The sequence below is a fragment of the Salvelinus fontinalis genome, chromosome 29 (genome assembly GCF_029448725.1).
Source record: "Salvelinus fontinalis isolate EN_2023a chromosome 29, ASM2944872v1, whole genome shotgun sequence".
NCBI classification, from domain to species: Eukaryota; Metazoa; Chordata; class Actinopteri; order Salmoniformes; family Salmonidae; genus Salvelinus; species Salvelinus fontinalis.
The window spans coordinates 40125055-40147711 of record NC_074693.1 but is presented as its reverse complement, the minus strand read 5'-3'; the positions used below and the strand labels follow the sequence as shown (position 1 = coordinate 40147711).

At 45.1% G+C, this 22657-nt stretch overlaps 1 protein-coding gene across 2 annotated transcripts in view; it reads right to left on the bottom strand.

The window, feature by feature from the left end:
- rxfp1 (relaxin family peptide receptor 1) overlaps positions 1–22657 on the bottom strand; it is a 138137-nt gene that overhangs the window by 12918 nt on the left and 102562 nt on the right. For both annotated transcript variants that reach the window (XM_055889302.1, XM_055889301.1), the window contains 10 exons: positions 11128–11199; positions 10696–10767; positions 10418–10489; positions 9941–10009; positions 9781–9852; positions 9501–9572; positions 8047–8118; positions 7793–7864; positions 3163–3234; positions 1188–1417 (listed from right to left, as the gene is read on the bottom strand). In XM_055889302.1, coding sequence (XP_055745277.1) covers positions 1188–1417; positions 3163–3234; positions 7793–7864; positions 8047–8118; positions 9501–9572; positions 9781–9852; positions 9941–10009; positions 10418–10489; positions 10696–10767; positions 11128–11199 — 875 coding nt within the window. The remainder of the gene's footprint in view (positions 1–1187; positions 1418–3162; positions 3235–7792; positions 7865–8046; positions 8119–9500; positions 9573–9780; positions 9853–9940; positions 10010–10417; positions 10490–10695; positions 10768–11127; positions 11200–22657) is intronic.

Here is a 22657-nt window from a genome sequence, read left to right as displayed (position 1 = left end):
AGAATAATAGTGAAGACATCACAACTATGGAATCATGTAGTAACCAAAAAAATGTTAAACAAATCAAAATATATTTTATATTTGAGAGTCTTCAAAGTAGCCACCCTTTGCCTTGATGACAGCTTTGCACACTCTTTGCATTCTCTCAACCAGCTTCATGAGAAATGCTTTTCCACCAGTCTTGAAGGAGTTCCCACACATGCTGAGCACTTGCTGGCTGTTTTGTCTTCACTCTGCGGTCCAACTCATCCCAAACCATCTCAATTGGGTTAAGGTCAGGTGTTTGTGGATGCCAGGTCATCTGATGCAGCACTCCATCACTCTCCTTGGTCAAATAGCCCTACACAGCCTGGAGGTATGTTTTGGGCCATTGTCCTGTTGAAAAACAAATTATATTCCCACTAAGCTTAAACCAGATGGGATGGCATATCGGTGCAGAATGCTGTGGTCGCCATGCTGGTTAAGTGTCCCTTGAATTCTAAATAAATCACTGACAGTGTCACCAGCAGAGCACCATCATACCTCCTCCTCCATGCTTCACGGTGGGAACCACACTTTCAGAGATCATCCGTTCACCTACTCTGCGTCTCACAAAGACACGGCGGTTGGAACCCAAAAATCTCAAATATGGATTTCCACCAGTCTAATGTCAATTGCTTGTGTTTCTTGGCCCAAGAAAGTCTCTTCTTTTTATTTGTGTCCTTTAGTAGTGGTTTCTTTGAAGCAAATTAACTTTTAACAAGGCACACCTGTTAATTGAAATGCATTCCAGGTGACTACCTCATGAAGCTGGTTGAGAGAATGTCAAAAGTGTGCAAAGCTGTCGTTAAGGCAATGGGTGGCTACTTTGAAGAATCTCAAATATAAAATATATTTTGATTTGTTAACACTTTTTGGTTACTACATGATTGCATATGTGTTATTTCTTAGTTTTGAGGTCTTCACTATAATTCTACAATGTAGAAAATAATCAAAAATAAAGAAAAAACTTGGAACGAGTTGGTGTGTCCAATCTTTTGACTGGTACTATATTTGTTTATTTATTTATTTGCTACTGCTTGACAAAAACAATTTGGTTGACCAACAGCCTATCGACCAAACAGTCAACCAGTCGAATAATTGGGGCAAGCCCTAAATCAATTGAATTGGGACCTGAGTTGAATTGATATGAAAGGTGTCTCTCTTACAACATAGGGAGATGATACACATGGCATGGAGCTTGTTCTCTGATCGGATGTAGGAGCGCATGCAGATGACGAAGATGTTGCCGAAGCACGTGGTGGCCGACACCACCCAGACGAAAACCCTCAGGACGATGTTGGCCAGGAGGTCCTCGAAGGATGAGATGCCGTCCGTGTTGGGCTTGCAGCTGCGCACGTGAGGGGCGTAGCCGCAGTACTGGAACTTCTTAAAGTAACTAAACACAAAGAGGAGGGAAATCAATTACCAGGATGAAAGCAGGAGACTCCAGATAACATCCCTAGCCTCTAGGCCAGTGGTCACCAACCTTTTCTGAGTCAAGTTCACTTTGAGTCAAAATGCAAGCCGAGATCTACTGTTAAGAAAACTTAAGCCTATGCAACATTAACCAGTTCAAAACAGTTCTCTACAATGAGGTTTGTCCAGTAGGTTATAGGCCCAATACATTAGCACTGCATATTGGCTAAACTTGAATTGCCCTGCCAATGTTGTTCTCAGACCATTTTGAAATTATATTTCAAAATTGTAGGTAGCCTATTTGATCACACTGGTAATATATAATTTGTTATATTACTTGTGAGGCACAGCTGTGAGCATAATTATTTGCTTTTTTACTGGACTGATGGCCTGCATCTGATGGTCAGTCTGAGGGGAGGGAGCAGCAGTGAGGCTCCTGCTCACCCAACTCACCGTCCCTGCACTGTGAAAAGGGGACACAGTCTTCCAGCTGACGGTGAATATTAAGTCGCAGTGCCTTATTTCTGCCTCATACATCAATTCATGGTGTTATTCCTATGACCAGAAAAAGTGAAATATTCCTTGATATTATAAAAGACACAAGCCTCAAATAATAATGTAAGTTTATCGAAATAGTTTGCTAAAGGCTACTCATTCATTACAGCTGCAGTGCTGGTAACACATTTTATGGCTTATAAAACTGTTGACAGTTCTGAATAACAACTTAAACATGAACTTACTCATATAAACAGCAGCTCTTTGCTGTATTCATTGAGTCTCTCTAGTCATGTTTAAAAAAAAAAAGAAGGAAATCTCACATTATCAACTGCTGTGCGTTTGAGGCTTCTTTTTACAGACTGTGGCGCAAGGACACTGTGCAGACACTGTGATCTGAACTATCTTATTGGTCAGCAAATTGTAGGTATTGTGAGTGGAAACTTGAACATTGTGAGAATTTTGTGCAACTTCCAGTGTGCGTTTACAGTTTTAGACAGTAGCCAATTATTATATATATATTTTTTAATTTAACTAGGAAAATCAGTTAAGAACAAATTCTTATTTACAATGATGGCCTACACCGGCCAAACCCGGACGACACTGGGCCAATTGTGCACCGCCCTATGGGACTCCCAATCACGGCCGGTTGTGATACAGCCTGGATTCAAACCAGCGTGTCTGTAATGACGCCTCAAGCACTGAGATGCAGTGCCTTAGACTGCTGCGCCACTCGGGAAGCTATTTGAGCATAATGTAGGCCTACTAACAAAACCAATGGAGCAAATCCCATAACATTTTCACATGGGAATAGCTTTTGATTTCTAGGTCCTACAGTAGCCTACTGTATATGTGGTGTTCAATGCAGGCCTACATTGCTTGAGACTTTTAAAGTTTCTACATTATGAAGGGGTTGACATGAATTAATGATTTTCTGTAAAATCATGGGTCAAATAGGTCACTAAATTGTATTGTATGATGCAAGAAACCACTTTATAAAATAAATTATTATTGCCATACAGAGCATTAGACAATGTAGGCTACCCCTTTCCTATTTGCTTAGTTACATATTCAAGCCTGTCTCAAACTACAACACTGCCTCTTTAATTAAGACATAGGCTAAGCTTCATTTTTTGCCAGATAAAAATGTGCAAAGTATTTTATTCAAAGTGTAATTTCGGGTTTGATCATCAAATTAATTTGATAAAACAAAATGAACAAACTACTCACATGTGGGTCAATTGTTTGAGTGGTTCAAACATCCTTCGTTGTATGTTCCCAATCTCGATTCCCTCTATGCTCCTAAAAAACACAAACAAAAGTTGTTCCCCTTAGGAGCTCACATAGAAAAACAAACTAAACAAAATATTTGAATTTCAGAGACCCTCTTTGCAACACTCTTTCCCCAAAATTGTTGGTCTTTTTTACGTTTTTTTGGGGGGGGGGGGGGGGGCTTTGATGTACGACCTAAAATGCTAGTTGTTTTCTTTCCTAATATGTGTGAATTAGGGAATTCCTCATGTGTGGGCCAGTGAGTGCACTCTGTTCCAATAGGATAACACATAAAACACATTGCATGTTATGTAGCCACATAATTGTATTGTATGATAAAAGGGTGCACATTGGAATGTCACGTGCCTTTTGGTCTGGGCACGATGCAAGCTATATGAAATTGCATGGAATAGATCATGGGTTTCTCGTATGTCTGAAAGGGCCACAGAAATGAATGTATAGAGAAGATGTACTAACTCTACACAACTTATATTGGGATGCAATTTCAACTCTATATCTGACATGGTACAGGTGTCTTTATTTAAGTCCATAACCATACTGTGGGAAAGAAACTGTGTGATCCTGATTTAACTTTTACTGCAGTGGGCTAAGAAAATATATTGAGCATTTTATTCCAAAAACAGCCGCACTGTTGTAATAGTATGATGTGTGACTATGCTGAGTGAAGTGCTAACATTAGTAGAATTGCATTTAAGTTTAGTTTGGCATTGCTAGTCCCTGTGAATTTTGATTTGTAGGTATCCAATGTTAGCTAACTAGCTAGCTGTGATAATGTCGCTATTGTTGTAGAAAACCCTTGTTGATACTAGCCAGACAAAGGAACAATTTAATTCACTCTTCATAATCCTATATAATTGTATATTTATTTATTATTTGCTTGCTTGCACAACATATTTTCCCCTTTTTTGTTGTCACTCCTGTCAGCTCCCCCACTTGGATGTTCATGCTCTCTGACTGGCTTTAAGTATAGTTGTCGGCCACTGAGGAGCATTGCCATTTCATGGTTTAGAGCAGTCCATGGACTGCTTAAGAGGTAAGGGGAAAAAAACACACTACATCACCAAAAGTATGTGGACACCTGCTCGTCAAACATCTCATTCCAAAATCATGGGCATTAATATGGAGTTGGTCCCCCTTTTGCTGCTATAACTGCCTCCACTCTTCTGGGAAGGCTTTCCACTAGATGTTGGAACATTGCGGCGGGGACTTGCTTCCATTCAGCAACGAGCATTATTGAGGTCGGGCACGGATTTTGGGAGATTAGGCCTGGCTCGCAGTCAGCGTTCCAATTCATCCCAAAGGTGTTCGATGGGGTTGAGGTCAGGGCTCTGTGCAGGCCAGTCAAGTTCTTCCACACCGATCTCGACCAACCAATTCTTGTGGACCTAGCTTGGTGCACGTGTCATGCCTTCCCCAAACTGTTCCCACAAAGTTCCCGTCAATGGAACAAAGGGGCCTAGCCCGAAACATAAAAAACAGCCCCAGACCATTGTTCCTCCTTCACCAAACTTTACAGTTAGCACTATGCTTTTGGTATGGTAGCATTCTCCTGGCATCCACCAAACCCAGATTCGTCCATCGGACTGCCAGATGGTGAAGCGTGATTCATCACTCCAGAGAATGCGTTTCCACTGCTCCAGAATCCAATGGTGGTGAGCTTTACTCCACTCCAGCCATCGCTTAGCATTGCGCATGGGGATCTTAGGCTTGTGTGCGGCTGCTCGGCCATAGAAACCAATTTCATGAAGCTCCCAATGAACAGTTCTTGTGCTGATGTAACGGATGTGAAATGGCTAGCTAGTTAGCGGCTACGCGCTAGTAGCATTTCAATCAGTTACGTCACTTGCTCTGAAACCTAGATGTAGTGTTGCCCCTTGCTCTGCAAGGGCCGTGGCCTTTGTGGAGCGATGGGTAACGATGCTTCGTGGGCGACCGTTGTTGATGTGTGCAGAGGGTCCCTGGTTCGCGCCGGGGTCGGGGCGAGGGGACGGTTTAAAGTTATACTGTTACGTTGATGCTGTTGACCCGGATCACTGGTTGCTGCGGAAAAGGAGGAGGTTAAAAGGGGGGTGAGTGTAACGGATGTGAAATGGCTAGCTAGTTAGCGGCTACGCGCTAGTAGCGTTTCAATCAGTTACGTCACTTGCTCTGAAACCTAGATGTAGTGTTGCCCCTTGCTCTGCAAGGGCCGCGGCTTTTGTGGAGCGATGGGTAACGACGCTTCGTGGGTGTCAGTTGTTGATGTGTGCAGAGGGTCCCTGGTTCGCACCCATGTCGGGGCGAGGGGACGTACTAAAGTTATACTGTTACACTGACGTTGCTTCCAGATGCAGTTTGGAACTCTCGATAGTGAGTGTTGCAACCGAGGACAGACGTTTTTTTACGAGCTTACAAGCTTCAGCACTCTGTAGTCCCGTTCTGTGAGCTTGTGTTGCCTACCACTTCACGACTAAGCCGTTGTTGACGTAGACGTTTCCACTTCACAGTAACAGCACTTACAGTTGATCGGGGCAGCTCTAGCAGGGCAGAAGTCTACATACTTTTGTATATACAGTTGAAGTTAGAAGTTTACAAACACCTTAGCCCAATACATTTAAACTCAGTTTTTCACAATTCCTGACATTTAATCCTTGTAAAAATTCCCTGTCTTAGGTCAGTTAGGATCACCACTTTATTTGAATTATGTGAAATATCAGAATAATAGAGAGAATGATTTATTTCAGCTTTTATTTCTTTCATCACATTCCCAGTAGGTCAGAAGTTTACATACACTCAATTAGTATTTGGTAGTATTGCCTTTAAATTGTTGAACTTGGGTCAAACGTTTCGGGTAGCCTTTCACAAGCTTCCCACAATAAGTTGGGTGAATTTTGGCCCAATCCTCCTGACAGAGCTGGTGTAACTGAGCCAGGTTTGTAGGCCTCCTTGCTCCCACACGCTTTTTCAGTTCTGCCGACAAATGTTCTATGGGATTGAGGTCAGGGCTTTGTGAGGGTCACTCCAATACCTTGACTTTGTTGTTCTTAAGACATTTTGCCACAACTTTGGAAGTATGCTTGGGGTCATTGTCCATTTGGAAGACCCATTTGCGACCAAGCTTTAACTTTCTGACTGATGTCTTGAGATGTTGCTTCAATATATCCACATAATTTTCCTACCTCATGATGTCGTCTATTTTGTGAAGTGCACCAGACCCTCCTGCAGCAAAGCACCCTCACAACATGATGCTGCCACCCCCGTGCTTCACGGTTGGGATGGTGTTCTTTGGTTTGCAAGCCTCCCCCTTTTTCCTCCAAACATAGCGATGGTCATTATGGCCAAACAGTTCTATTTTTGTTTCATCAGACCAGAGGACATTTCTCCAAAAAGTATGATCTTTGTCCCCATGTGCAGTTGCAAACCGTATTCTGGCTTTTTTTATGGTTGTTTTGGAGCAGTGGCTTCTTCCTTGCTGAGCGGCCTTTCAGGTTATGTCGATATAGGACTCGTTTTACTGTGGATATAGATACTTTTGTATCTGTTTCCTCCAGCATCTTCACAAGGTCCTTTGCTGTTGTTCTGGGATTGATTTGCACTTTTCGAACCAAAGTACGTTCATCTCTAGGAGACAGAACGCATCTCCTTCCTGAGCGGTATGAAAGCTGCGTGGTCCCGTGGTGTTTACTTGCGTACTATTGTTTGTACAGATGAACATGGTACCTTCAGGCGTTTGGAAACTGCTCCCAAGGATGAACCAGACTTGTGGAGGTCTAAAAAAAGAAATCAGAGGCCTTGGCTGATTTCTTTTGATTTTCCCATGATGTCAAGCAAAGAGGCACTGAGTTTGAAGGTAGGCCTTGAAATACATCCACAGGTACACCTCCAATTGACTCAAATTATGTCAATTAGCCTATCAGAAGCTTCTAAAGCCATGACATAATTTTCTGGAATTTTCCAAGCTGATGTAAAGGCACAGTCAACTTAGTGAATATAAACTTCTGACCCACTGGAATTGTGATGCAGTGAATTATAAGTGAAATAATCTGTCTGTAAACAATTGTTGAAAAAATTACTTGTGTCATGCACAAAGTAGATGTCCTAACCGACTTACCAAAACTATAGTTTGTTAACAAGACATTTGTGGAGTGGTTGAAAAACGAGTTGTAATGACTCCAACCTAAGTGTATGTAAACTTCTGACTTCGACTGTATATTATTCAATGTGTGTTTATGGGCTAACAGCAGTAAGGCCAAATGTAATGTTTCATCAAATACATATTTTTGTATATATATATATTTTATACCTACAGGGGTCCTAAAATTAACAATATGATCCTTGGTAAGAAAATCTTAAAACATTTTTATTTGTTAGCTTATTAGAAATCCAGTCCAGGCACTATGAATGATCTCAATTTATTATTACATACTTTAAAAGTGTTTTATAAATGTGTGAATAACTAGCTTACTAACATTAACACGTGGGAGTAATGATTCATAAATGTTAAACAAACTACCCTACTGTTGCTTTTCCCTTTCAAGCGTAACATGCATGCACAAAGTGAGCAGTAAAACAAACCATGGCTACTTACAATGATTTCAATTTATGCAAATTATCAAAGTGGTCAACTTGGAGATCCACGATAGGGTTACACGAGATGTTCCTAAAAAACATGTAAAAGTATTGACATCAGAGCTCCAGTAACAGCATCAATTATAAGACATAATATTCAACGATAACAATAGCACCATAGCTGTATAACAATGTCTTTCAACGTTAGAGCAACAAAAACATAAAATATTCAAAGAATGTTTGTGCATAGATCCGAGTGTGGCTCTAACTCACAGCTGTAGTAAATCTCCCAGATGAACAAAGAGATTGGGAGGGATTGCCACGAGTCTGTTGCTGGACAGATCTCTGTGGAGGCAAAGCTATTAACTGGAAACAAACTACAAGAACCAATATACCACAGCATTGTTGAATACTCATTTATAACTGGCCAGAAGGGCATTCTAGAATGAGCATTAAAACCAGATAACGGAACAGTTGGAAAATATATCGGGACACCTTGCAATCATGACGCAATATAAACCGACACATGCAGACCATACTTGCTACAAAGTTACAGAAAGCTGAACCAACAACTACGGTACACAAACCAAAATTGGATACATTGTAAACGCAGGTCTAACGACAAACGTAGCTAGCTAGACATGTTTTTTGGAGCATCTGATGACCTAACATGGTGAGTGATGAACATACATTTCTCCGGTCCCTGCTGTTTCAGTCATGATGCAAGTAGCGCTACGCTGTCAAATCCTCCCGCGTTTCCAGTGGACCAGCTGTTTTCAACAACATTTTTTTTAATTTTTTTTATTCAGTTGTCATATTAGCAGCTAATAACAAACTATTTAGCTACCTTTCTAGCCTAGTGTTTGATATGCAAAGCGATCTCCTCGTAATGAACAGTGTTGACGAGTGTCCTGGCGAGAAAGCAATCTTTTCTAGCTATGCCAGGCAAAATTGGGCATCATCAGATCATTGTTATGGAAAACAGCTTAAACAAACGTATATACAGCCACTTTGCTGTTATTCTGGCTGCCGGGGTCGTGGCTGTGTTAGCAATAGCTAGTTGGCTAGCTAGCAAGCAAGGGATAAGAACGTTGCCAGCGAGCATGGCAACAGAACATATAGAACGAATAACTTCGTCGCGTCCATAAATATAGAACTAATCGAACGAACGACTGGGTCGCGTCTCTAGCAGCCAAAAGATGAGAAAGTATGAATTTGCTTCTAAAATTATAAACAAAACAAAAAAGTTATTTCTACCGGTAAATGTGTGCTTAGTATTGTGTTCTTTGGCAACTGTTGTATAAGCAGGATAGACACCTCCGTTCTGTACATTACCTTTGAAATAATGGAGTCCATTTTTCAAAGGTAATGTACAGAACGGAGGCATTTATCCATTACATATACAGTGTATGAAACTTACACAAGGTTTACATGACCAACTGTTCTGCAAATCCAGAAACAAGTGTAAATGCATGTCAGAATAATTGTTTGGATTCACCAAAACTCATAAAATATAAATCCTAATGAACATCTTGGCCTGGGAACATGTTGTATATTTATAGTGCAGTCTGTACTGATTTATATGGTATTATCTGAATTCTTAAAAAAAGTCAGTGGAATAGGTGAAGATATCACTGTGTCTGGAACTCAAAATGTACTGTTTCTGGGTACAACAGAGGAAAATGTCATGCAATTTCATGTCTTGAGGCATACAGAACACAACTTACAATTCCCCAAGTTTCTTTAGAAATGAGAACGCCTGTTCATGTATGCGACTGATTCTGTTCTTCTGTAGGACACTAGAAAGAGTTAAGAAAAGACTGTCAAAACAAGAATTATAAAACAGACAGACATTTTCTCACTTTATTATCTTCTCTGTTGGTTGTTTTGGGGTCCACTAAACAAATAGATGTTGATATTTGGAATTGTAATAGTTATAGCCTAGTGAGAAAGCCAAGGACACAACAATAAAAATGAGGAAAACTAAACTAATTAAGTCACACTTACAGCACAGTCATCATGTTGCACGACCAGAATGTTACGTTTCCGACACTTTCAATTTGATTTCCTTCCATGTCCCTGGAGACACACAAGGGCACAAAAACATATTTAAAAGTAATATCATGCTGATGACAGAGCTCTTTGATTTGTTGACTTCCAAACGTACAGCCAGTTTAGTCTTGGCATTTCCAGGCAGATGTCATCCAGCTTTGTCAGAGCGTTGTTCAACAAAACCCTGCGAACAGAAACAAAGCAAGAGCGGTCTGATTTTTGTGCCATTCAAAGAAAACAACACTCACTGCCAAAATACTTTAGCATATCACATTGGCACTTTAATAATACCGGAGCACTTCAATAAAGTGCATATGAAAGCATAGATGTGGAAAGTAGTTTGGGGGTGGGGGTGGGGGTGCTGCAGTACTACAGCAGTAGTAAAGGTCAAGAGCAATACTTTTGTGAAGAATTTTTTTCTTAAAAAAATAAATAATACAAATAATAATATTATTTTTATTCAGATTTTTCAGTGGGTGCTGCAGCACCCTCAGCACCACTACTTCCCACTGCTATGTATGAAATAACTTATTCGATGGAAAAAGCAAAACAAGCCAAACTCAAGAAGGTAAAAGGTAGAAATGAAACTCACAGGAGTACCAACGAACGCAAGCCTGAAAAGGTCATGGGGGATATCTGATGGATACTGTTGTTTTCAAGGATCCTACAACCAAAGGGTAGAGTTTATTTTCAGCTCTCTTATTAAATGAAGTATTTGGTTGAACGTTGGTTTTAAGGAAACTGCAGCGATACAAGCTTTGTGCCAGAGTTCTGAAGGCTGTCTAAAAATGTAGTCTTTGTACCCATTGTGTTAGCAGTATCTATATATGCAAACAGGATATACAGAATGTGTCAGTAAGGGTAACCTACAACCACTCCAGCTTGTGTAGATCTTGGAACACCCCGGGCATCAGGATGGATATCTTGTTATAGCTTAAATATCTGAAGCAGAAAATTCAGATTTTAAATATGCACATTGAATTATTTACCATTTATTTCAAACATAAGCAACTTGATAAGGAAAACTTAAATCAACAACATTCAAGGTAAAAATCTGTCATTCTGCCCCTGAGCAAGGCAGTTAACCCACTGTTCCCCGGGTGCAGAAGACGTGGATGTTGATTAAGGCAGTCTCCCTCACCTCTCTGATTCAGAGGGGTTGGGTTAAATGCGAAAGACACATTTCAGTTGAAGGCATTCAGTTCTACAACTGAATGGGTTAGGGTTAAAACCCTTTTCATTATAAAGTCCAACATAACACTGTCAAGTGCACGCATCGATGTATGAATATTATGAACTTACAGTCTTGTTAGATTGTATAGTCCTCTGAATGCGTTAGGACTCACAGCTCGAATTCTGTTATGTTGTAGATATCTGAAAAGTAGTATGTTAGAAGTATGTTAAAAAATATCTTGTTTAATTTAACATTTGCTGTGTCCAAAATATGTACTACTTACTAAAACTACACATTGTGTACTAATAGTACATTGTGTTCAAAATACTATTTTTAGTCTTACATTCATTTGTGTGTTCAGGAGAACAATTGCCACGATGACTAACAAGTGAAATTTTGTTCCAACAAGTATAGAAGCCTCACATTTATACATTAAAGACCTAAATATAAACGGGTCGCTGTAGAACAAAATAAAAATACCAATTGGTAGATACTTTTATAGTATGTGGTTTGATAGTTTTTTTAGAAGAAGAAAATTACCCAAACAATACTGCATAGCTGACTTTATTCGAAAGATAGTTCTCCTCATCTTGCTACTACTTCCATGCTGCCAATATGTTTCAAGGCCAATGTGATCCAGACTACTGCATTTGGGTCCCCGGGGCACCTACCTCATTATCTTGTTTGAATGACTTAAATGTTATTTTGTCTAATTATGCATCAATTGTTATGCAGCTTGTCAGACCATATAATGGTTGCTGCAGCCATTCATTCACTGATTCCATCCATTTATATGATTATTCATTGTCACTTCTTTGATAGCCTGAAGCAGGGCTGTTTTTAGGGCCAGGACGATACCAGTATTGCCATCGTCCAAGTTTGGCCGGGGTAGGCCGTCATTGTAAATAAGAATTTGTTCTTAACTGACTTGCGTAGTTAAATAAATGTGAAGGACCTTGTGAAGATGCTGGAGTAAACAGGTACAAAAGTATCTATATCCACAGTAAAACGAGTCCTATATCGACATAATCTGAAAGGTCGCTCAGCATGGAAGAAGCCACTGCTCCAAAACCGACATAAAAAATCTAGACTACGGTTTGCAACTGCACATGAGGACAAAGATCATACTTTTTGGAAAAATGTCCTCTGGTCTGATGAATCAAAAATAGAACTGTTTGGCTATAATGACCATCGCTATGTTTGGAGGAAAAAGGAGAATGCTTGCAAGCCGAAGAACACCATCCCAACCGTGAAGCACGGGGGTGGCAACATCATGTTCTGGGGGTGCTTTGCTGCAGGAGGGTCTGGTGCACTTCAAAGTAGATGGCATCATGAGGGAGGAAAATTATGTGCATATATTGAAGCAACATCTCAAGACATCAGTCAGGAAGTTAAAGCTTGGTCGCAAATGGGTCTTCCAAATGGACAATGACCCCAAGCATACTTCCAAAGTTGTGGCAAAATGGCTTAAGGACTACAAGGTCAAGGTATTGGAGTGGCCATCACAAAGCCCTGACCTCAATCCTATAGACAATTTGTGGGCAGAACTGAAAAAGCGTGTGCGAGCAAGGAGGCCTACAAACCTGACTCCGTTACACCAGCTCTGTCAGGAGGACTGTCAGGAGGAATGGGCCAAAATTCACCCAACTTATTGCGAGAAGCTTGTGGAAGGCTACCCAAAACATTTGACCAAAGTTAAACAATTTAAAGGCAATGAGTGTATGTAAACTTCTGACCCACTGAGAATGTGATGAAAGAAATGAAAACTGAAAGAAATCATTCTCTCTACTTTTATTCGGACATTTCACATTCTTAAAATAAAGTGGTGTTCCTAACTGACCTAAGACAGGGATTTTTTACAAGGATTAAATGTCAAGAATTGTGAAAAACTGAGTTTAAATGTATTTGGCTAAGGTGTATGTAAACTTCCGACTTCAACTGTACATTTAGGAATATTAGTGGGAATATAGCCATAATAAACAAGAAAAAAGAGAATGGAATATATTTGAAAACCCTAACATTTTAAAATGCATTGAGATGAAGCTTCCCTGTATGCTATTTAAAAAAATACACTGCTCAAAAAAATAAAGGGAACACTTAAATAACACAATGTAACTCCAAGTCAATCACACTTTTGTGAAATCAAACTGTCCACTTAGGAAGCAACACTGATTGACAATAAATTTCACATGCTGTTGTGCAAATGGAATAGACAAAAGGTAGAAATTATAGGCAATTAGCAAGACACCCCCAATAAAGGAGTGATTCTGCAGGTGGTGACCACAGACCACTTCTCAGTTCCTATGCTTCCTGGCTGACCTCTAGCAGGCCACAAATGTGCATGTGTCTGCTCAAACGGTCAGAAACAGACTCCATGAGGGTGGTATGAGGGCCCGACGTCCACAGGTGGGGGTTGTGCTTACAGCCCAACACCGTGCAGGATGTTTGGCATTTGCCAGAGAACACCAAGATTGGCAAATTCGCCACTGGCGCCCTGCGCTCTTCACAGATGAAAGCAGGTTCACACTGAGCACATGAGCACATGTGACAGACGTGACAGAGTCTGGAGACGTCGTGGAGAACGTTCTGCTGCCTGCAACATCCTACAGCATGACCGGTTTGGCGGTGCGTCAGTCATGGTGTGGGGTGGCATTTCTTTGTGGGGCCGCACAGCCATCCATGTGCTCGCCAGAGGTAGCCTGACTGCTATTAGGTACCGAGATGAGATCCTCAGAGCCCTTGTGAGACCATATGCTGACACATATACCGTTTTTGTACATTGAAATACAGTGCAGACAATGTTAATGTTGTAAATGACTATTGTAGCTGGAAACTGCTGATTTTGAATGGAATATCTACATAGGCGTACAGAGGCCCATTGTCAGCAACCATCACTCCTGTGTTCCAATGACACGCTGTTTTAGCTAACCTAAGTTTATAATTTTAAAAGGCTAATTGATCATTAGAAAACCCTTTTGCAATTATGTTAGCACAGCTGAAAACTGTTGTTCTGATTAAAGAAGCCATAAAACTGTCCTTCGTTAGACCAGTTGAGTATTTGGAGCATCAGCATTTGTGGGTTCGATTACAGGCTCAAAATGGCCAGAAACAAAGAACTTTCTTCTGAAACTCGTCAGTCTATTCTTGTTCTGAGAAGTGAATTTATTCCATGCAATAAATTACCAAGAAACTGAAGATCTCGTACAACGCTGTGTGCTATTCCCATCACAGAACAGCGCAAACAGCTCTAACCAGAATAGAAAGAGGAGTGGGAGGCCCCGGTGTACAACTGAGCAAGAGGACAAGTACATTAGAGTGTTTAGTTTGAGAAACAGACGCCTCACACGTCCTCAACTGGCAGCTTCATTAAATCTCATCGTCAACAGTGAAGAGGCGACTCTGGGATGCTGGCCTTCTAGGCAGAGTTGCAAGGGAAAAGCCATATCTCAGACTGGACAATAAAAATAAAAAATTAAGATGGGCAAAAGACACTGGACAGAGGAACTCTGCCTAGAAGGCCAGCATCCCGGACTCGCCTCTTCGCTGTTGACGTTGAGACTGGTGTTTTAGTCACCGAGGGCATGCGCAATGGTGATATCACCAAAAGATTGGTGCGTGAAATCAAATCCACACTGGTAACCTTCAGCCCTTAAAATACAAATGAATTATCTAAATCCCCAAAGGGACAAATCTTCTTTGTGATTTCAGACCAGGTGTGGCAGAAGGCATGAAGATCACTGCTCGGCTGTAACAGTCCTGACCTGTTTTATGTTGTTTTTATGTGTTTATGGTCAGGGCGTTAGTTTTGGGTGGGCAGTCTATGTTATTTGTTTCTATGTTGGTTTTGGTTTGCCTGGTATGGCTCTTGATTAGAGGCAGGTGGTTTGCGTTTTCCTCTAATCAAGAGTCATATTTAGGTAGGGCATTCTCACTGTTTGTTTGTGGGTGATTGTCTCCTGTGTCCGTATGTATGTTCGTACCACATGGGACTGTAGCGTTTGTTTGTTTCGTTTCGTTTCGATGTCGTCTGTTTCCTGTACGTAAGTTTATGTTTAGTTATGTAAGTTTATGTTCAGGTTTCGTCAACGTCGTTTTCTTGTTTTGTAGTTTTGAAAGTGTTTTGTTTCGTTTCGTGTTGCCATCGTGTTTATAATAAAGATGGCTTATTTCCCAAATGCTGCGTTTTGGTCTGAAGATCCTTCTCTCCTCACCTCATCCGAGGATGAGGAGAGCACCAGCCGTTACAGAATCACCCACCACGCTAAGACCAAGCGGCAAGGGAAAAATAAACGGAGTAAGGGACAGGAGAAAAACAAGGATTTCTGGACATGGGAGCAGATAATGAATGGAGAAGGTCCCTGGGCTAAGGCAGGAGAATATCGCCGTTCTCAGGAAGAGAGGGAGGCAGCTAAAGCCCAGGAGCGGTGGTTTGAGGAGGCAGCAATGAGACGTGGCTGGAAGCCCGAAAAGCCATGGGAGCAGCTGGAGGCACTGGGGAGTGCAGAGGCTACCGGAGAGAGGAACCGGAGCTATGAGGGAACGCGTCTGGCACGGAAGCCGAAAAAGCCCGTAAGTAATTCCCAAAAATTTCTTGGGGGGGCGGCTAAGAGGTAGTGGGCCAAGGGCAGGTAGGAGACCTGCGCCCACTTCCCAGGCTTACCGTGGAGAGCGGGAGTACGGGCAGGCGCCGTGTTACGCAGTAGAGCGCACGGTGTCTCCTGTACGAGTGCATAGCCCAGTGCGGGTTATTCCACCTCCCCGCACTGGTAGGGCTAGATTGAGTATTGAGCCAGGTGTCATGAGGCCGGCTCAACGCGTCTGGTCTCCAGTGCGTCTCCTCGGGCCGGCATACATGGCACCTGCCTTACGCATGGTTTCCCCGGTTCGCCTACATAGGCCGGTGCGGGTTATTCCACCTCCCCGCACTGGTCGGGCAACCGGGAGCATTCAACCAGGTAAGGTTGGGCAGGCTCAATGCTCAAGAGTGCCAGTACGTCTCCACGGTCCGGTATTTCCGGCACCACCTCCCCGCCCCAGCCTAGTACCAACAGTGTCTACACTACGCACTAGGCTACCAGTGCGTATCCTGAGCCCTGTTCCTCCTCCACGCACTCTCCCTGTAGTGCGTGTATCTAGTCCGGTGCCTCCAGTTCCGGCCCCACGCACTAAGCTACCAGTGCGTCTCCAGAGCCCTGTACAAACTGTATCTTCTCCCCCTACTAATCCTGATGTGCTTGTCCTCAGCCCGGTGTCACCAGTGCCGGTGCCTCGCATCAGGGATAGAGTAGGCTTTGAGAGTACAGTGTGCCCTGTCCCTGCTCCCCGCACTAGTAGGAAGGTGCTTATCCTTAGCACGGTGCCTCCAGTTCCGGCACCACGCACCAGGTCTACAGTGCATCGTATCCGGCCAGAGCCATCCGTCTCCCCAGCGCCATCTGAGCCATCCGTCTCCCCAGCGCCATCTGAGCCATCCGTCTCCCCAGCGCCATCTGAGCCATCCGTCTCCCCAGCGCCATCTGAGCCATCCGTCTCCCCAGCGCCATCTGAGTCATCCGTCTGCCAGGAGCCTGCAAAGCCGCCCGTCTGCCATGAGCCTGCAAAGCCGCCCGTCTGCCATGAGCCTACAGAGCCATCCGCCAGACAGGAGCCGCTAGAGCCGTCAGCCAGACAGGAGCCGCTAGAGCCGCCCGCCAGACAGGATCTGCCAGAGCCGCCCGCCAGACAGGATCTGCCAGAGCCGCCCGCCAGACAGGATCTGCCAGAGCCGCCAACCAGACAGGATCTGCCAGAGCCGCCAACCAGACAGGATCTGCCAGAGCCGCCAACCAGACAGGATCTGCCAGAGCCGCCAGCGAGCCATGAGCAGCCAGAGCCGTCAGAGAGCCATGAGCAGCCAGAGCCGTCAGAGAGCCATGAGCAGCCAGAGCCGTCAGAGAGCCATGAGCAGCCAGAGCCGTCAGAGAGCCATGAGCAGCCAGCGCCGTCAGAGAGCCATGAGCAGCCAGAGCCGTCAGCCTGCCATGAGCGTCGAGAGCCGTCAGCCTGCCATGAGTGTCGAGAGCCGTCAGCCTGCCATGAGCGTAGAGAGCCGTCAGTCTGCCATGAGTGTCGAGAGCCGTCAGCCTGCATGGACCTGCCAGAGCCGTCCAGCCAGGACCTGCCAGAGCCGTCCAAACAGGACCTGCCAGAGTCCTTCAGCCGGGATCTGCCCCTTGTCCCGGTGTTGCCCCTTGTCCCGGTGCTGCCCCTTGTCCCGGTGCTGCCCCTTGTCCCGGTGCTGCCCCTTGTCCCGGTGCTGCCCCTTGTCCCGGTGCTGCCCCTTGTCCCGGTGCTGCCCCTTGTCCCGGTGCTGCCCCTTGTCCCGGTGCTGCCCCTTGTCCCGGTGCTGCCCCTTGTCCCGGTGCTGCCCCTTGTCCCGGTGCTGCCCCTTGTCCCGGTGCTGCCCCTTGTCCCGGTGCTGCCCCTTGTCCCGGTGCTGCCCCTTATTCCGGTGCTGGTCCTTATCCTGGTGCTGCCCCTTGTTCCGGTGCTGCCCCTTGTCCCGGTGCTACCCCTTGTCCCGGTGCTGCCCCTTGTCCCGGTGCTGGCTGTTTATTTAGGGGAAAGTAGTTTTAGGGTGGTCAGTGGAAGGGGTAGACAGAAGAGGGGAGTGACTATGGTGGTGTGGGGACAGCGTCCTGAGCCGGAACCACCACCGTGGTCAACTGCCCACCCGGACCCTCCCCTGGACTTTGTGCTGGTGCGCCCGGCGTTCGCACCTTGAGGGGGGGGTACTGTAACAGTCCTGACCTGTTTTATGTTGTTTTTATGTGTTTATGGTCAGGGCGTTAGTTTTGGGTGGGCAGTCTATGTTATTTGTTTCTATGTTGGTTTTGGTTTGCCTGGTATGGCTCTTGATTAGAGGCAGGTGGTTTGCGTTTTCCTCTAATCAAGAGTCATATTTAGGTAGGGCATTCTCACTGTTTGTTTGTGGGTGATTGTCTCCTGTGTCCGTATGTATGTTCGTACCACATGGGACTGTAGCGTTTGTTTGTTTCGTTTCGTTTCGATGTCGTCTGTTTCCTGTACGTAAGTTTATGTTTAGTTATGTAAGTTTATGTTCAGGTTTCGTCAACGTCGTTTTCTTGTTTTGTAGTTTTGAAAGTGTTTTGTTTCGTTTCGTGTTGCCATCGTGTTTATAATAAAGATGGCTTATTTCCCAAATGCTGCGTTTTGGTCTGAAGATCCTTCTCTCCTCACCTCATCCGAGGATGAGGAGAGCACCAGCCGTTACAGAATCACCCACCACGCTAAGACCAAGCGGCAAGGGAAAAATAAACGGAGTAAGGGACAGGAGAAAAACAAGGATTTCTGGACATGGGAGCAGATAATGAATGGAGAAGGTCCCTGGGCTAAGGCAGGAGAATATCGCCGTTCTCAGGAAGAGAGGGAGGCAGCTAAAGCCCAGGAGCGGTGGTTTGAGGAGGCAGCAAGGAGACGTGGCTGGAAGCCCGAAAAGCCATGGGAGCAGCTGGAGGCACTGGGGAGTGCAGAGGCTACCGGAGAGAGGAACCGGAGCTATGAGGGAACGCGTCTGGCACGGAAGCCGAAAAAGCCCGTAAGTAATTCCCAAAAATTTCTTGGGGGGGCGGCTAAGAGGTAGTGGGCCAAGGGCAGGTAGGAGACCTGCGCCCACTTCCCAGGCTTACCGTGGAGAGCGGGAGTACGGGCAGGCGCCGTGTTACGCAGTAGAGCGCACGGTGTCTCCTGTACGAGTGCATAGCCCAGTGCGGGTTATTCCACCTCCCCGCACTGGTAGGGCTAGATTGAGTATTGAGCCAGGTGTCATGAGGCCGGCTCAACGCGTCTGGTCTCCAGTGCGTCTCCTCGGGCCGGCATACATGGCACCTGCCTTACGCATGGTTTCCCCGGTTCGCCTACATAGGCCGGTGCGGGTTATTCCACCTCCCCGCACTGGTCGGGCAACCGGGAGCATTCAACCAGGTAAGGTTGGGCAGGCTCAATGCTCAAGAGTGCCAGTACGTCTCCACGGTCCGGTATTTCCGGCACCACCTCCCCGCCCCAGCCTAGTACCAACAGTGTCTACACTACGCACTAGGCTACCAGTGCGTATCCTGAGCCCTGTTCCTCCTCCACGCACTCTCCCTGTAGTGCGTGTATCTAGTCCGGTGCCTCCAGTTCCGGCCCCACGCACTAAGCTACCAGTGCGTCTCCAGAGCCCTGTACAAACTGTATCTTCTCCCCCTACTAATCCTGATGTGCTTGTCCTCAGCCCGGTGTCACCAGTGCCGGTGCCTCGCATCAGGGATAGAGTAGGCTTTGAGAGTACAGTGTGCCCTGTCCCTGCTCCCCGCACTAGTAGGAAGGTGCTTATCCTTAGCACGGTGCCTCCAGTTCCGGCACCACGCACCAGGTCTACAGTGAGCCGCTAGAGCCGCCCGCCAGACAGGATCTGCCAGAGCCGCCCGCCAGACAGGATCTGCCAGAGCCGCCAACCAGACAGGATCTGCCAGAGCCGCCAACCAGACAGGATCTGCCAGAGCCGCCAACCAGACAGGATCTGCCAGAGCCGCCAACCAGACAGGATCTGCCAGAGCCGCCAGCGAGCCATGAGCAGCCAGAGCCGTCAGAGAGCCATGAGCAGCCAGAGCCGTCAGAGAGCCATGAGCAGCCAGAGCCGTCAGAGAGCCATGAGCAGCCAGAGCCGTCAGAGAGCCATGAGCAGCCAGAGCCGTCAGAGAGCCATGAGCAGCCAGAGCCGTCAGAGAGCCATGAGCAGCCAGAGCCGTCAGCCTGCCATGAGCGTCGAGAGCCGTCAGCCTGCCATGAGTGTCGAGAGCCGTCAGCCTGCCATGAGCGTAGAGAGCCGTCAGTCTGCCATGAGTGTCGAGAGCCGTCAGCCTGCATGGACCTGCCAGAGCCGTCCAGCCAGGACCTGCCAGAGCCGTCCAAACAGGACCTGCCAGAGTCCTTCAGCCGGGATCTGCCCCTTGTCCCGGTGTTGCCCCTTGTCCCGGTGCTGCCCCTTGTCCCGGTGCTGCCCCTTGTCCCGGTGCTGCCCCTTGTCCCGGTGCTGCCCCTTGTCCCGGTGCTGCCCCTTGTCCCGGTGCTGCCCCTTGTCCCGGTGCTGCCCCTTGTCCCGGTGCTGCCCCTTGTCCCGGTGCTGCCCCTTGTCCCGGTGCTGCCCCTTATTCCGGTGCTGGTCCTTATCCTGGTGCTGCCCCTTGTTCCGGTGCTGCCCCTTGTCCCGGTGCTACCCCTTGTCCCGGTGCTGCCCCTTGTCCCGGTGCTGGCTGTTTATTTAGGGGAAAGTAGTTTTAGGGTGGTCAGTGGAAGGGGTAGACAGAAGAGGGGAGTGACTATGGTGGTGTGGGGACAGCGTCCTGAGCCGGAACCACCACCGTGGTCAACTGCCCACCCGGACCCTCCCCTGGACTTTGTGCTGGTGCGCCCGGCGTTCGCACCTTGAGGGGGGGGTACTGTAACAGTCCTGACCTGTTTTATGTTGTTTTTATGTGTTTATGGTCAGGGCGTTAGTTTTGGGTGGGCAGTCTATGTTATTTGTTTCTATGTTGGTTTTGGTTTGCCTGGTATGGCTCTTGATTAGAGGCAGGTGGTTTGCGTTTTCCTCTAATCAAGAGTCATATTTAGGTAGGGCATTCTCACTGTTTGTTTGTGGGTGATTGTCTCCTGTGTCCGTATGTATGTTCGTACCACATGGGACTGTAGCGTTTGTTTGTTTCGTTTCGTTTCGATGTCGTCTGTTTCCTGTACGTAAGTTTATGTTTAGTTATGTAAGTTTATGTTCAGGTTTCGTCAACGTCGTTTTCTTGTTTTGAAAGTGTTTTGTTTCGTTTCGTGTTGCCATCGTGTTTATAATAAAGATGGCTTATTTCCCAAATGCTGCGTTTTGGTCTGAAGATCCTTCTCTCCTCACCTCATCCGAGGATGAGGAGAGCACCAGCCGTTACATCGGCATCAAATGCCCCGATTGATAAAAAATGCCACGATTGTCACGCTCGTCATAATAACTGGACCAAGATGCAGCGTGGTATGTTTCCATCTTTTTTATTAGGAAGAGAAAACTCAAAGGGAAAAAACAATAAAGGGAAAAAACGAAACGTGAAGCTCAAAATAGTGCTTGCAGTGAACTATACCTAGACAAGATCCCACAAAGCACAATGGGCAAATGGCTACCTAAATATGATCCCCAATCAGATACAATGATAAACAGCTGCCCCTGATTGGGAACCATACCAGGCCAACATGATATATAATTCCCCTAGATAACTCACCCTTAATCACACCCCGACCTAACCAACATAGAGAATAAACAGCTCTCTATGGTCAGGGCGTGACAGCTATGTATTGTGATATTTTTGTTTACCAAAGACCCCACAATTAGGCATTAATTAAACTTCTTCCTGCGAATAAAAACGACGTCCTACAACATTGTTGTCCAAATAATCAGACATGTTTTGCCCAGTAGGTGGCTTTTGACTCCTGGTAGCTTGAAGTGTTTGAAATAGCTTAAATCGGTCTATTTCGGCCTGCGCAGAATAGTAAGGTAGTAATTGATGATGATGGTTATTATTATTACTGCTATTAATGCATGAGGCTATAAAACTGCAACAGGAAGTTGATCCCTGCAATGCAAAGATTTATTTTGCAACCCGTCCTCTAAATCTATCCATTACGCAAGGTTCTCCCTCTGAAGTACTCCATTTCAGGATGCTTTCAAACAATACTTTTTCTTTGCCTTATCATCAAATTCAAAGATCGTTGTCATCGGTGCGATTGAAAATCGTATAGCTTACTTATGTTTCCGTAAAACATTAGCCAACACTTCAAAGATTAAACAGTGTCATCATGAAAGTTTACTATTTCAGTAATTAAATGTATTTTTTCTTGTTACCTTTCAAGTGAAGGCCTATCACAATCCTCTTTTTGTAGGTGATTCTGGTAGGCTAATAAAAGCATGTTGTTCGCAGCATAAACCAGCCTATTATTTCTGAAGTTCATTTATTTATTAGTGATGGATACTTCAACTGTGCGTTTAGGTTACTGTTAAAGCGCTCACATAGGCTACTTCTCTGCCAGATTGCGTGAGATAACTAGGCTTATTGGTAAGTTTGGTCTAAGCAATCCCCTGATGATCAATGGAAACAGGATGCACCTGAGCTCAATTTCGAGTCTCAATAGCAAAGGGTCTGAATACTTATGTAAATAAGGTATTTCTTTTTTTGAATTTTAAAACTTTTACAAACATTTCTAAAGACCTGTTTTCCGCTTTGTAATCATGGGGTAGTGTGTGTAGATTGATGAAGGGGGAAAAACTATTAAATCCATTTTAGAATAAGGATGCAACATAACAACATGTGGAAAAAGTAAAGGGGTCTGAATACTTTCCGAATAGGCTACTGTGGGTGGGGTAGGCTAAATAATTACTACAGAATAGGCCTAATTAAAAAAAAAAAATGTGATACAGGAAATAAAAAATGCTAGACAGAGCGTCGCTGAGCAGTACCAGAGTGGGAGAGAAGGCAAACACAATTCTTTAAATCTGCTCGTATTAAACTCTGCTCCTTGCTCCACACTCGCCAACTTACATTCTCTGACATTCAAAAGCAGCCCTGCTTCATATATTATTTTTACCGC